Below are 16,347 nucleotides of genomic sequence, written 5' to 3' on the forward strand. Positions count from 1 at the left end.
CGGTAAAAGAAGTAGGTACGAGTAAGGGACGGGAATGTGATGGGGACTGGATGGTGGGCAGAAAATGAGAAAAGCAAAGCACAGATGGGTAAAGGACTGTGCTGCAGTACTAAGCAGAACAGGAGTTGCATGTAGGTCTGGAGTGCTGACAGGGAAGACCCTGTGGGGGAGTTTACCACTGTAGCTACTGCGGTGAGAAAGCCTGGCTCTAAATCTTGGACTTCTGTTGGTTTCATTGTATGTCATCTCTAAGGAATCCTTACTGTGTTTGTCAGTTAAGAATATGTTAAGAAATTGCAAGGTTGTGGTGGAGTGTAGCTATCATACCATCATGCTGCCATTGTTGTAACATGTGATAAGCACCTGTTCCCCAGCCTTGTAGTACAAGGAGCATTCAGCAAGTAAAGCAACACTTTTTTTCTGAAACCAGGTTGGTTTTATTTAGGATTCCAGTAAACCAGATTATTCCCCTCCTTCTGGCTAAAATGTGACAGTCTTACACCATCTTACTGGGAGGGCCTGTTTGCCCACATAGCACGACTATTGGTCAACATCAGAGCCAGTGTTTTGCTGCATCAATAACTCTCCATCATACGTATTCCACTTCCCGTGCAGTGCATCTTTCATCGGACCGAACAGACGGAAGTCGGAAGGAGCGAGATATGGCTGTGGGATGGGTGATGAAGAACAGACCGATGAAGTTTTATGTGCTCCTCTCGTTTGTTCGGACTTGTGTGACACCTTTAATTGTCATGGAGAAGGAAAAGTTTGTTTTCATTCTTGTGACAGTGAACATGCTGAATTCTTTTCATCAGTTTGCTGAGTGTAGCACTGTACACTTCAGAGTTGATTGTTGCACCATGAGAGAGGTCATCAAATAGAAAAACTCTTTTAGAGTTCCAGAAGACCTCCCTATGACTTTACCAGTTGAGGGTGCTTCTTTGACGTTTTTCTTCAGAGGATAGGTGATACGGTGTCACTCCACACATTGCCATTTGTTTTTGGTTCAAAGTGATCAACCAGTGTTTCACTGCCTGAGACAATGTTCAACAAAAAATTGCCACGATTAACCTAATAATGTGCAAGCAATTCCACACAGATTGTCCTTTGTTGCAGTTAAAGGCCTTCTATTTGGTGGCAAGGAAGCCAGTGAGGACTCAGCTTTAAGTACCCCAACTGATGGACAAGTATGTTAGCACTACGAACAGAGATGTCCAGTTGAGCAGTGAGATGTTTGACTGTGATCCATTGATCACCTCAAATGAGAGTGTCTGCATGTTCCAGCATTGCAATAGTTACAGCTCTGTGTGACTGACTGGCACATGAGAGATTGGTCTGGTTAGCGTGACCTTGTGATGATGATAGGCTTTTGTCCAAGAACACTAGGCATATGTTCACTGCCAGGTTTCTATAGATATTCTGCAAGCACCTATGAATATCTCTGATGCTCTGGTTTTCTGCCAAAAGAAACTCAATGACAGCTCTCTCCTTGTAATGTAACTCTGTTACAGGTACCATTTTGAAGGCTACATATATCATTGCCACCTATCAGGACTTTATGAAACTATAGAAGCCGCAGTTGGCGTATTCCATGATGCCAGACAGCAAATTCCACATTTTTGCGTTACTTACTGCATTCTCCTGGTAGCATTACTATACAACAGTTCTGCTTTCAATGGTTGGAAGTGGGGGACAATAAAATGGTAAATTGCAATTCAACACTCAATTTATGAAGAGCACCCAATAAATGAGCAATGTAAGTTACTGTATGTTTGAACAGTAAATTAAAAAAAAAAAAAAAAAAAAAAAAAAAAAAAAAAAAAAAAAAAAAAAAAAAAAAAAGGTTAGCTTGAATAAGTTTTGCAGGATAGAATGGTGAATGAAAAAAAAACCTATCTTAATGGCTTTTGCAGTTGTTTGAGGTATTGCTGTTGCTATACCAGTCATCTACTCCGATGAGCAATGGTTCTATTGCCATTTAAAGACCATCTCCTCTTTGTGTGTATCTGTTTTAAAATTTGTGCACATGACTTCCTGAATTCCTCCAGACACTTTGAGCTGAATGACACAAATGTGAAGTATCATTTCTTTGAAAATTATTGTTCCCTTTCCTACCTCATTTTTGACAAAGGCCCAGATAATTTCAATGGTGTTGTATTTGCAGTATACCACAGGGAACCATAGAAGTTTACTTTCCTTGTCTACTGAGTTCAATATACTTTCCAAAAGATAGTTTTGTGACCTGAAGTATGGTGGTGCATGTGCCAGTAGGCTTGCATTAGTAAATTCCTCATATGATGTGACATAAGCTTTCCATCCATTCAGTGATAGAATCTGTCCTCCGTTCCACATATGGATTTTATGATACTGGATTTATCATCATATTGTATTGGACCTGCTGTCCTCCATTTCACATATGGATTTTATGATACTGGATTTATCATCATGTTGTATTGAACCTGATCTAAAGATCCACTCCTGGATGGAAATTGAGTTGTTCCTTTCCAGGCATTCCACTCTCAAATACTTTGTTTGAGATATTCATTTACATTTTCTGGTGCATAAAACATATTTCTTTATGCTATCCATACCTTCTGGAATGATTTGCACCACACTAACTCTCATCAGTGTACTAAATAGTTTGTTTGTTGTTTGGCAAGGGTCTTATTTGCCTCAAGAACTTATTTCTTTTCCTACTTTTCTATAAGCACACGTTTTTTTGTTGAACTTTTATTATCTGAACCCAGTTTTCAAATAGTGTTGCCATTGGGTTGTTCCAATCGTATCAAGAAAGTCTTTCACTTCAGTCTTCAACTTATTTTGATACAGCTGTTACTGTTGAAAATTGCTTTTCCACAGTGAAGTCATCAATTTAACTGCGTGAATTCTTCCAATACAAACTTCTGTTACCTTCCAGTGCTCTTTCTTTGGTGATAAAAGACATGAACTATCTCTATTGTCTCCAAAGTCGCTTCACTGTACTTCTGCTGATAGTACACGCCTGGATCAAAGGTGAGGACACCCTATTCACATTTCTCCGACACCTCAACAGTTTCTCCTCCATTCACTTGACCTGGTACTCCTTAGCACAACAAGCTACCTTCCTCTGTGTCGAAATCCACCTCATGGATGGTTATATCGGTACCTCCATCCTCGCAGAACCTACCAACCACCAACACTACCTCCGCTTGAACAGTTGCCACCCATTCCACACCAAGAAGTCTCTTCTGCACAGCCTAGTCATCACAGTTGTCACATCTGAAGTGATGAGCAACTCATTTCCAAATATATCTTGGGTCTCACCGAGGGTTTCACAGATTGAGATTACACTCCTGTTATATCCGGAAACAGATCACTTGTGCTTTGTCTCTCAAGTCACCCATCATCCTCCACACACACCCACTGTCCGGACACAGAGGAGTTCCCTGTCATGACTAATTACCAACCAGGACTGGAGAAACTGAATCATATCCTCCTCCAGCACTTGGAGTAAGTCTCATTCAGCCCTGAAATGGTAAGTATCCTACGCACCACCTCCCACCCCTCCTACATTGGTATCCTGCTTTCCACCCAAACTAAGCAATATCTTTATCCATTCCCATTCTACCTGTACTCCCAACCCCTGCCCCTTGACTCACATTCCTGTGAAAGAGCCGGATGCAATTCTTTCTCAGACACCATCCTCAAATTCTTTGTTTCCATAATAACCATGGCCTCAATGTTTGCTACTTATTGTCCTCCACCTCTCTAACCTCTTCCCTGCTCCCAATCCAGCCTCACACACACTGGTACCCCAATACTCACCCCTGCGGAGATTGTTTTTTTACTGCTGACAGTTCTTAATGCCTGCAGATTACATTTGTGTGTGTTTTTCCACATCTGAAGAATGACTTTGTCCAGAAGTTTTACTTTTAAATGCAATTTAACTGTGCCTATTTATCACTCAGTGCTTTTCCTTATGCAGTGAGTAGCAAACTGTTGTGTTTCATGTTAGTGTTGTGACTTTGTGGAGTGGGTTAGTTGCTATTTACCATATAGAGGAGGCACTGAATTGCAGACAGGCACAATGAAAAAGACTGCTACGATATTGAGCTTTTAGACAGAGTCCTTCTTTTAAAGTAGAAAACACACCCACCCACACACACACATGCACACACACACAAGAATAATTCACACATGCATATCCATTGTCTCTGGGTGCTGGATCCAAATTGAGACAGTGTCTAAGGTGAGCAACAATTTGCTCGGGTGGATGGTGGTGGTAAGGAGGAGGCTGAGCACGAGGAGAGTGAGGAATAGAAGGAGAGGAGTGGGGAAACGTGCTGAGATGCCTGTGGGAGCATGCAGGGATGTGGTGGGGACAGGATGCGGCTAGTACTAGGTGCAGTGTTGATAAATGTTGAAAGACTATGCAGTGGGAGACTAAAGGAAGAGTAAAAGATTGGTGGGAGCATTGGTGGAATAGAAGGCACGCATAGTGCCGGATTGGGAGCAGCGAAGAGGAAAAAGTGAGCAAAAACAGGGACTAGCAAAAGTCAAGAACGAGAGTATTTTGGGAACGAATGATATGTTGTAGGGAGAGTTCCCATCAGTGCAAGTCAGAAAATCAGGTTTCAGTAGGAAGGATCCCGACAGCGTGGGGAAGTTGTTGAAGTGTAGCACACTGTGTTGAGCAGCATGTTCAGAAACTGGGTTGTCCAGATGATTCTTGTCCAAAACTTGATAGTTGGCTCATGCAGACAGACTGCTTCTATCATGCCCATGTAAAAAGTAGCACAGTTAAAGGCAAGTATTTTATATAAGTTCAATGGGCAACTGAATACCACTGTGGGAGGGGTGAAGAGGATAGTGGGGAGGATAGTCCTCATTTCAGGGTGCAAAAAGAGACAGTCAAATCCCTGGTGGAGAATGTGATTTGGTTGCTCCAGTCCTGTGTGGCACTGAGTCACGAGACAACTCTTGTAATCCCCTCTGTCCTCAATCCACCTATCACCATCACTGCTCTCCTTGCGGCACTACGTGTGCCTTCTATTCCACCAATGCCCCTACTAGTCTTTTTCCTTCTCTGCTTTGCCCCTCCCTTTCGCCTCCTGCTTCCCTTCCTGCCCCCCTCCTTCACCTCAGCATAGACACCCAATGCAGCAACTAGCAGCCCTCCCTTTATCCAAAATGTCCCTACATGCGCGCACATGAAGCCCAGCAACTTCCACCACCTCTATCCTACTAATCGTTCCCCTCCCTACACATGCCACCCCTTGCCACCACCACCCACCCCAGCATATTGCTTCTCATGTTAGACACAGTTTCAGATGCTTCCCAGCATTCAGAGACAGTGGTCATGTGAGTGTGTTTGTGCTTATGTGAATGTGTGTGTGCTTTCCATTTTGGAAGAAGGAGTTTGTCCAGAAGCTTAATATTTTAGCGGTCTTTCTCATCATGCCTGTCTGCAATGTGATACCTACCCTTGATTGATGAGTAGGGGACTATCCTTTCCATGTTGTTGTTATTACATACAGAACATTTCATTGTTTTATTGTTTACAATTAGTATTTAAGGTATCCACACCTTTTATGAATGTTAGCAGTTCATTAACAGTTGATCAACTGTTGTGACTTGCCAATCTTTCAAAGTGCTGTCGCGCAGTTACACGCATCTTCTACATGCGACGCTGTCTGCCAGCCATGCAGCAGCAGCACCACATAAGTGGCCAGCCAGCCAGTGGCCGCTAGACTTGGACTCAGTTATGATTTGACTGTTAAAGTGTACACACATCTTACTCTGTTTACTTGATCTGTGACTTTCATGTATTGCGTCTTCCTTGAAATATATTTGTCCAACTTGAAGTTATAACAATTGGCGATGAGGTAGTGATTTTTCCTTTCCCTCGTTGGCCCACATGTTTCCATGGCTACTTTAGAGCAACTATTGCAAGGTCTCATCGAACAGCAAACGCTTCTCACAAATGCGATTCGTGATTTCGTTGTGGCATCAAATGCGGGGTGTCTCTCATCGTTGTCTCTACCTACTTTTCCTCCTTATGACGAGATGGTGGAAGACTGGTCTGATTACGAAAAACGTCTTTGACAGCACTTCTTGGCATTTCATGTCGCAGACGAACAAACATCTAAGTCTCTATTCATTCATGGATTTCACCTCAAATGTATCGGTTGTTGCCGCAATTGGCTCCTTGAAAGATCCTGCATCTTTGTCCTTTGCTGAAATGTGCCCACTTCTGTCCGTCTATTTTCAAAAGCAAACGCATGTGGTACCCTCTCGTCTTGCCTTTTATCATTGTCAAAAACGACCGAATCAATCCAATCGCACTTGGGCTGCTGAACTTCACGGCCTCAGTAGAAAGTGTCAATTTGTTACTGAAGTTCACAAAGAATCCTATGCCGATTCCATGGTACGGGATGCTATTATCCGATCGGTGCGCGACAAAGAAGTTAGGCAACGTGCCCTTCAGTTGGCAAATCTGACTCTAGATGAAGTCCTATCCATCGCTCAGTCTTTTGAAATTTCTCGCACTGCTGGGGCACAAATAGAGGCATGGGGCGATGTCGGGGAAATATAACCTCTGTGCTATGTTGACGAAGCATGTGGCATTTCTCCGCCGGCCGATGTGGCCGCAGTACGCTCCCAAGCGCAGCCTCAGCCTAACCGTAAACAAACCTCTAAGAAACTGCATAAAACCCATGGCAACTTCCTTCATATCTGCGGTGTTTTACGAAACATTCATGAGAAGATTGTCCACAATGTTGGGCCGTGTGTCTCAAATGCAAAAAAAGGGTCATGTGTCATCCGTTTGCAAATCCGACCACATACATGATGTTCATGGACATGACGCTGATTCTGATTCTGTGTTGTCTGTCAAAATTTGTATTTCTTCCCTTTCAGGGAAGTTATTCCTCACTGTCCAAATACTTGGTCGAGATGTTCGCATGCAGATGGATACTGGTTCTGCTGCCACTATCATCAATTCTCAGACTTATCTTCAGTTGGATTCTCCAATCCTGCCACCTGTCACTAGGCAATTACAGACTTACAATAAACTGAAGATTTCTGTCTTGGGACAATTTGATGCTGAAGTATCTTACAAATCTGTCGTTCGTACTGTTCCCATATTTGTGGTCGACCATAGCAACGCGGAGAATCTTTTTGGTTGCGATGCCTTTCGCGTTTTTGGGTTCTCCATAGATAACTCTGTCAATATCGTCTCTGATGCTATTCCTTTTGCTCAATTGGATTCCTTGTTGACGACATTTTTGTCCCTTTTTTCTCTTGGGTTAGGCCGTGCAAATGACTTTGTAGCTCATATCACGCTCAAACCCACTGCTCGGCCTAAGTTTTTCGGGCTCAGCCCATTCCTGTGGCCCTTCGTTATCAGGTCAAATGGGAGCTGGATCGTCTCACTGCTTCGGGGATCTTGCTTCCTGTCACTTCCAGTGAGTGGTCCTCTCCTGCCATTGTCGTTGCTAAGCCAAATGGTGATATTCGTCTCTGTGGTGATTTCAAAGCCACTGTAAATGCTCAATGCCTTATGGACAGTTACCATATGCCTTGACCTGAAGAACTGTTCACTAAACTTGCTGGAGGCCAGTATTTTTCTAAAATTGACCTGTCAGAAGCTTATCATCAGCTTCCTCTCAATGCTGCTTCCTGGCAGGTTCTGGTCCTTAACATGCCTTTCGGCCACTATCAATACCAATGATTTCCATTCAGGGTTGCCAGCACCCCTGCTCTCTTTCAGTGATTCTTGGAACAATTATTGCTCACTGTCCCTGGGTGTATAAATTACCAGGACGGCATTCTTGTCACTGGCGCCACCACTGACGAACATCTTCAAAATCTCCACACACTTTTTCATGTCTTACGGACTGCCAGTTTTATGTGTAATCTTCAGAAATCAAAATTTTTTCAGGCATCTATCACGTAATTGGGGTTTCAGCTCTCTCGGGATGGTATTCGTCCGCTTCAGCAAACTGTCGCTGCGATCGATGCCCTTCCTCGCCCTACATTTGTTAAGGAACTGCAGGCCTTCTTGGGGAAAATAGCATACTATCACAAGTTTTTACAATCTGCTGCTTCAGTGGCTCAGCCGTTGCATTGCCTGTTGCATAAAAACGTGCCTTTTCACTGGTCCGCCAAAACGTCTCCAAAACGCTCACGGATGCCCAACGAAAATAGTCTCAAATTGAAAAAGAAGCTTTGGCCATTATTTATGCTCTTCATAAGTTTGGTGTTTTTCTCTATGGATCCAAATTTCATCTTGTTATGGATCACAAACCACTTGTTTCCTTGTTTCATCCATCAACGTCACTTCCTGACAAGGCTGCACACCGCCTCCAGCGTTGGGCTCTTTACTTGTCTCGTTTCAATTATGAGATTCATTTCCGGCCAACGGCTCAACATGCCAATACTGATGCACTGTCTCGCCTTCCCATGGGTCCTGATCTTGCATTCGATAGGGACGAACTTTGGTGTTTCCACCTGAATGTTGCCGAGCAGCGGGTTGTGGACGGGTTGCCCATCACCGGGGACCGGCTGGCGGCTGCTACGGGTTCTGACCCTACCCTCTCCCGGGTTTTACGCTATATTCAGAAGGGTTGGCCAGATCGTCAGTCCACTAAGACTTATGATCCGTTGTGGAACTACTATGCTTTGCATTACCGCATCATGGCTAGGGATGGTGTTATCCTCCTTTCCACTGAAAATGCTTCGCCGCGTGTTGTGGTACCTGCATCTTTGCATGCTTTGGTCTTGCACCTCCTTCAGCAAGGGCACTGGGGTGTCTCTTGCACAAAATCTCTGGTGCGCTGTCATGTGTACTGCCCCGGCATCGACTCTGAAATCGCACACATGGTCACTGCCTGCGGCCCTCGTGCGTCACAGGCCACCGCCCCGAAGTCATCTTTGTCACTGTGGCCTTTGCCTGAGAATCCCTGGGAGCGTATTCATGCTGACTTCGCGGGACCTATTTTAGGTACTTATTGGCTTCTCGTAATTGATGCCTACTCAACTTTCCTTTCATTGTCCGTTGCACGTCGCCTACCACCGCGACAACCACCAATGCTCTAGCTCACATTTTCTCTTTGGAAGGCCTTCCCTCTACGCTTGTCCACAATTTGCCTCTTCCGATTTTGCGGATTTTTGTGCCCGTCACGGCATCATGCATGTCACAGCCCCTCCATTCCATCCACAGTCAAACAGTGAGGCTGAACGACTGGTCCGCACATTTAAGGCTCAGATGAGGAAACTCCTGACTTCTTCTGCTGATGATGCGCTTCTCCAATTTCTGGCTTCTTACCATTTCACCCCCATGGACGACCACAGCCTGGCTGAGCTCTTACGTAGCCGACAGCCCTGCACGCTACTTCATCTTCTGTAGCCTTCCACCTCACGGCCGCAGGTGCCTTCACTTGGCCGGTTCACCACCGACGAACTTGTACGGGTACGGGGATATGGCAGGCGGCCAAAATGGAGTCCTGGCCGCATCTTATGACACTGTGGCCGACACCTATATGAAATCTAGACAGACACGGGTGTTGCAGTGCGTCATTCTGACCAGCTTCGGCCTCGTGTGCCGGCAACGCTACACCACCTTCACCTCTACCTGACGCTCGGGATACTGGAATCTCTCATTGCTCACAACGCAGTCCTGTCACCATCATATCGGTGCCAGCACAAGAACTGACGCCACCAGGAGACGTGCCCATGCAGGAACCAGATGACCACCATCTGTCGGAGCAACTCTACTCGCCTCCTTCTCCTAGAGATGCAGACACATCGCCCACGTCTCCTGTTATAACAACCGGATTTGTCGCAACGGTCAGATTGGTGCACGGGGCCCCAGCAGATTCGACCCCCACGTCTCCTGTCATCTCGACCCGTTATCATCGAGGACACTTCCATGTGTACAGGAAGCCTCCTCCTCCAGACTTTACAGCCAGTCAAACAACACCTATCGACGTTAGTAATCTACAGGCCACCTCCATCAAGACCTGTGCAAAAAATTCAAAGGGGGTAAAAGTGTTGTGACTCACCAATCTTTCAAAGTGCCGCTGCGCAGTTACGCACGTCCTCTACGTGCGGCGCTGTCTGCCAGCCGTGCAGCAGCAGCGCCACTTAAGCGGCCAGCCAGCCAGTGGCCGCAAGACTTGGACTCGGTTATGAATTGACTGTTAAAGTGTACATGTGTCTTACTCTGTTTACTTGATCTGTGACTTTCATGTATTGCGTCTTCCTACATGTTTAAATTTTGAAAACTATTTGTGAAATTTTTCCCTGCAGTCAATGAAACTTTGTCTAGTAAGTCGACAGAAAACCCATAGCATCTTGTTACTCCTTGTCTTTTTAACCTCTTTTTTAGATCTTTCCTTTCTGGATCCTCACAGGTTTTTCTTAAATTCCTCTCCTGTTTTTTTAGAGTTTTCTGCTGGATGGTGTGAACTCATGGATAACTGTACATTCTTGTACATTTTTGTTCCAGTATATCATTCCCCTATAAGAATGCAGAATGTCTTGGTGATTACATTCAGTAAAATGTTCTTGGATTTCTAGCTGTATCAAGTGATTAAAATGGCACAAGCTTTCAACGAAGCACTCCATGACCATTGTCAAGTGAATGGTTGCAAATGGGCTCCTGCTCATGTATACTCTGGCTGCAACTGTGACAGCACTGGTGCTCATAGCATTGCCATATTTGGGGTTACATTGACTCAGCATTTTCTGCACCTGCTTCAACCTCACAGTCACTACACCCTGTGCATCATCGAGCTGCAGGCCTTTCAGACGTTATTAGTGAATTCCACAACAGAGGTTTCATCAGATTTGATTCACTGATCATTTTCCGGAGCATACCAAGCTAAAGCCAATTTTCTTGGTAGGCAATAGACAGTAAAATGTCTCGTAGCCCTTCCTGCATTGTCCTGCAGTGCTCATTGTTTGTCTGGCTTAAGACTGACCATATTCATGAGATATCTTATAGACACCAAGTGTTCTGAGATATGCTGCATTTTTAGCTGATCACAGTAATTGTTGGATATTTGTTAATTTTATGTTGTTTTAGCAGGTGGCTTATCTTGTCTGATGTGGAACAACAGAACAGCAAAATACCGAGTTCCTTCTTCTGTTCTTCATTGGTAGTCTTTTTGTGATTCTTGCTTTAGATGTCTTTGTTTATTTGGTGAATGTTGTAGCTGTTGTTCCTGGTGGGTGGCTTAGCTTATGGGGCAGGTTATTGGCATCTGATATTGTTCTGGCACCTATTACCAAAGTTTGTCCCTGATGATGATGGCTGATGGTGTGCAAATAGAGACTGGTGGACATAGGTGTTCTGTAGATGCTGAGGCCATGACTTCCATTTCATTTGTGGTGGGCAATGACATTGAGGAAGGGTACTCCATCATCAACTTGACAGTGAAAGACATAGACAAAAGTGTCATCTCAGCACTTAAGAAAGGTCGTAACTTCGCACCTTCTCTGTGAGACATCCATCTGTGTGAAATAATTGGATTATGATATGAAGGTTTGCTCACCTCTGGATGAAGATACTCCCTCACAGCTTCAGTGTGAGCCAGCATTGAGCATAATAAAAACGGCATCAGAGCTTCATAAGTACAGCTCACTGGAATATAGTGTGGTCCAGAATCTTCTCCCTCAGGCACCTAGAGCACCTACTGATTACACTCTACCAAAGATCCACAATAATGGATGCCATTCTGCTTCATCATATCCAACATTTGTTCATCGACATTATAGTGTAATCTATCACTTTGGTGAAATATTGTGTTGTGCAAACATATACTGGACTAACAAATGATGATTGCCACCAACGAAGTTGTATTTAAGTATTGAAACTACTTTAGGAGATCACACACCAAAAAGCAGAAGCATTGAGTTGTTGATAGGCACACACAAAACAAGGAAAACTTGCTAAGTTTTGGAGTTATTCTTTGATGAGCTAGAATAAACAAACACACACACACACACACACACACACACACACACACACACACACACTTACATATACATGCCGATGTCCGGATAAACATAGGTGTTGTGTGTGTGTGTGTGTGTGTGTGTGTGTGTGTGTGTGTGTGTGTGTGTGTGTGTGTGTGTGTGTACGTACCCTAGCTCGTCAAAGGATAACTCCAAAAACTAGGAAGTTTTCCTTCTTTTCTGTGTGCTTATCAGCATTTAATCCAGTGCTTCTGCTTTTTGGTGTGTGGCCTTTTTTAATCCTAAAGTATTTTCATGCTACAAGAACTTTCCTACTACATTTATTTAAGTAATGAGTTTAGTATAATATGTTGTTTGGAAGTTTGTTTTCCTTCCATGCAAGTAATTAGGAATTGGATGGATGCAGCATATATCTGGAAACCAGCACGATCATGGCACTCTTACTACACCTCATGGTACCTGCTCATTGGGCAGTTTATGTCATGTCATTGGGTCAGTCCTTGTAGATATGGTGCTCAATGCGTAAGAACAAATGCTGTGACAATAACAATACCGTCCTGAGACAGAATGAATGAATTTGTATTGAGTATATCTAATGATATGACTCATTTGGCATAAATGGTTTTATGAGGTGTTATATTGTTATGAATGGACCAGTATATTTATACTAATGTAGAAGGCCTCTGAATCATTCATTGGAAAGTTGAGATTTGCAAGATACCTTTTGAGACTCCAGCACATAAGAAGTTGTAGAAGGAGATTACATCTGCTTTAACAAAAATATATACGGTTATTCCGACTTTGCAGTTCAAACATAAGAGGTCAGTATTATTGATTAATAGTGACTGGAAATTTATCCACGACTATATCATAACATACAGAACGTTTCAACTTATAAGCTTGTGAAGTACTTGTCCATCTCCTTGCTCTGCATGTGGTTCACTGCAAGCATCATATTAAGAACTCAGTGAATTTTATCAGCTGTATTAACAGTCGACGACTAAGTGAGAGTGATGTTACGGTCAGTTCTGATATGGTGACATTGTTTACAAATATGCTTATAAAAGACTCTTTGGACCTAGTATCACGTTTCTTTGGAAGTGACACAGTGGAGCTATGAGGCACACCCTTATGTCACCATCTGTACAATGACCAGTATTACAGCCTGACATAAGGCGATGTGATGGGAAGTCCATTAGCTCCAGCAGTCGGAAACCTCTTCATGGAGAAATTCAAGAATATTGCCTCAGGCATAGCATCATTTAAATGTAGTTATTTCTTGTGATACGTTAAAGGCACGTCTGTCATTTGGCGCCACGGATGTGAAGAACTTGACGAGTTCTCGGAACGTGTCAGTTCACTACGGAAGTAGAAAAAGATGACAAATGCTCGTCTTCGACTTCCTCGTGTGTTGCATATGAAATGGGTGCCTCGGTCACGGCTCCTACAGGAAATCTCTGCAGACCCGTGTTTGCTTCTGTGCTGTCAGTCATCACCACCGTGCAGAGAAGTGCACGGGGCTACAAACGTCAGTACATTGTGTGAGAATAATATCCAATGTCAGTTACCTGAGCCATCTATCCGAGGTCTTCAGGAACAATGGCTATAATGTTCACCAAATTAAAGAAGTGATCTCAAACGAGAATCACACTAAGACCACCAACAAGAAATATGAAAAGAAACTTTCCTTTTTGCCATTCTGTGGCTCTGTGTTGGCCAAGATAAGCCACACATTGAAAAAATACAAAATCAAATCTGATAGAAATTAGGCAATTACTGAGACCAGTTAAAGATACGGCACGTCAGAACAGCTGGGTTCCACGAGACGCTGTTACAAATGTAGCATATCTTATTTTGAGCAATTAGCGTGCTCTGTAGGACATTGCAGGAAGGAGCACGAGAAACTCGATAGTTCACACTGCTTCAAAAAATTGGCTTTGGCTGAGCATGTTGTGCAAGACAGTCACTGGATTAAATTTGATGAAACCTCTATTGTGGCCCACAGTAACAGCTTCTGGGTGTGTGTAATTAAAGAAGCCACTCTCCCATGATGAGTGAGAAATACTCCATACAAGGATCTGCTGTGACAGGTTGTCCAGTACTGCACTCTGCCATAGCTGACAGCCAGAGTGTGGCGTGTTGCTCTTTTCTTCTTTCTGTCCTTACATAATTGTGAGTGTTTACTCACATAACAGTATTTCACACGATATGTTTGTTTTTTATGACTGCAACTTTGGACTTCTTTGCCTGCAATTCTCAGTTATACTTAACACATAAACAGAAACATAATTTTTATATTCTTCTTTCATTTAAAGTAAAATTCCCGTAACTCAGCCAACTGTTCAAAGTACATTTGCCATTAGTATTTGTTACATATCAGACCCAAGAAATTCAATGCTCTTTCATTTTGGAATGGTGCAGTCTATAGAGATTTCATATCTGCACCACAATGAGCTATATTACTTTGGCGAGCCATCCCAATAGCAACATCTTCTACATGTGAAAGACAGGTGTCATCCTTACTTGGCTTAGATATACATATGAGAAAGAAGAAAATACATACTTGACTGTATCTGACAGACATTTCATTCCATCAATAAATTTGAGTTGACTTTACTATTTCTTTGCTGGGTCCACTTTGATTATTTTTCAACAATAAGGAACCGATGTAACGGGAAGTGTGGATGATTGCATGTTGTGATCACCTGTCCTGACCGATTCAGTTGTAGTTTCACAATTTTTTATGTAGCGTATTCAGATGTGTGTAGTTGTGTACGGAAGTAATTTTGATTTTATAATTTAGTTTTCTAATATTTTACTATCCTCCCTTTTTCTTTCCCTCTAAACAGATCATCTGATGGTAACTTGCTAAGATGTTGAAAATGATTGTTATATTTGTGTGACCAGAGGCTAATAGATTGCTGGAATATTATATTCATTAAAAATCAATGACTTTTTTACACAGATGAGTGACATTGTTGGCATTCCTCTGAGACCAACTGAAGAAACTTCATTGTCAGACATGATCGATGTTGGCCTTCTGAAGCATGTGGAGAAACTTGAAGAGATAGGGGTTGCTGCTACCAAAGAATTTTCTCTTGAAAACAATTTACAGAAGATGAAAGAGGAGTGGGATGACATAGAATTTGAGGCCATTCCATACAGGTACGTGCAAATAGCAACTTTTGTGCATTATACTACATACCAGAAACTTGGCTGGACAAACTATACTATAATTAAAAGGCAACAACTACCAGATGCTACTTGACAATAGTAATGTTGCTCAGATATTTGTATCAAAAGGAAAACTGACTTGAGATGACCTTAAAAATATGAGGATTCAGAATGACTAGCCAGAACTAACTTCAGGATATGAAATGATGGGTGCTGCTGCTAGACACATATAAAAGTACAAAAAACTATTCTACTCAGTTCTTTTCTTTCGTAAAGGAGGAAAATGGATTAGCTTGGGAAAAGTTATAAAAGAGGGCCAGGTCACTCAGCCTTTGGGACAAGAGGAACTCATCTATTGTGGGAATCAGGATATGCAAAGATCTTTCTCCAGTAAAGGTACAAGTAAGCATTCTTGTCACTTAATGATGGTCTAGTTACTTCTAAGAGGCTGGGTCAAGAGGTCTGGTAAATTTCTTCGAAATTGTAATTAATTCTGTTCTGGAGACATGATTACTGAAGTTATCTTCCAGTCTCCACTTTTCAGAATGTAGATAGATGAAAGACACGGCTACTTGTTGGTGGCTTTCATAAGTGATCAGCATATTGTAGCACACTGCTAGAAGACTGAGATTAAAATGGTGCACATAACTGATAAAGTGGAGTATTGGGTTGTGATTATTTTTAATCTGGTGGGGCACAACATAACAAAAATACATTCTGCATTGGTGGAAGGGTATGATCTTAAGACATATTGGTCAGGAGGCACAGATGTTTCCATTGTGATAAAATGAATCTGAATGAAGAGAGCAAAGTAGCAGACTATCTGTTTGTGAAAAACTAACCATTTGAAGAGAAGAGCAGGCCCTAATGCTCATATCACAGTTGAAGTGGTTAAAATCGGTCTCGGATTAGTTATTCAATATCTCACATGGAATTTCAAACTCAACATTGGTCGTCACCTTCCAGGTTCCATGTCTGCTCACACCCAGTTGAAGAGCCGGTCCAGCTGAGCCAGCAGTGGAAATTTTGCGGCTGCATCAGGCCAGTCTAGATGACTTCCTTAAGTGCTCAATCACTGTTGACAACTGCAGGGTGTATCACTGTGATCCCCCTCCCCCTCCCCTCCTCCCCCAATAGCCCCTCTTCCAGGCACTTAACCCTTTCAGACGCAAAATAAATAAAATAATTTTTTAAACTTTTTTTTGTTTTATT

At 42.9% G+C, this 16,347-nt stretch overlaps 1 protein-coding gene across 1 annotated transcript in view; it reads left to right on the forward strand.

Moving 5' to 3' along the window:
* The window catches only part of LOC126235648 (dynein axonemal heavy chain 3), a 1,245,905-nt gene that overhangs the window by 225,126 nt on the left and 1,004,432 nt on the right, over positions 1-16,347 (forward strand). Inside the window, exon 15 of the mRNA XM_049944362.1 lies at positions 14,927-15,126. Within this exon, the coding sequence (XP_049800319.1) occupies positions 14,927-15,126 (200 nt within the window). The remainder of the gene's footprint in view (positions 1-14,926; positions 15,127-16,347) is intronic.

This window comes from Schistocerca nitens, chromosome 2 (assembly GCF_023898315.1).
Source record: "Schistocerca nitens isolate TAMUIC-IGC-003100 chromosome 2, iqSchNite1.1, whole genome shotgun sequence".
NCBI classification, from domain to species: Eukaryota; Metazoa; Arthropoda; class Insecta; order Orthoptera; family Acrididae; genus Schistocerca; species Schistocerca nitens.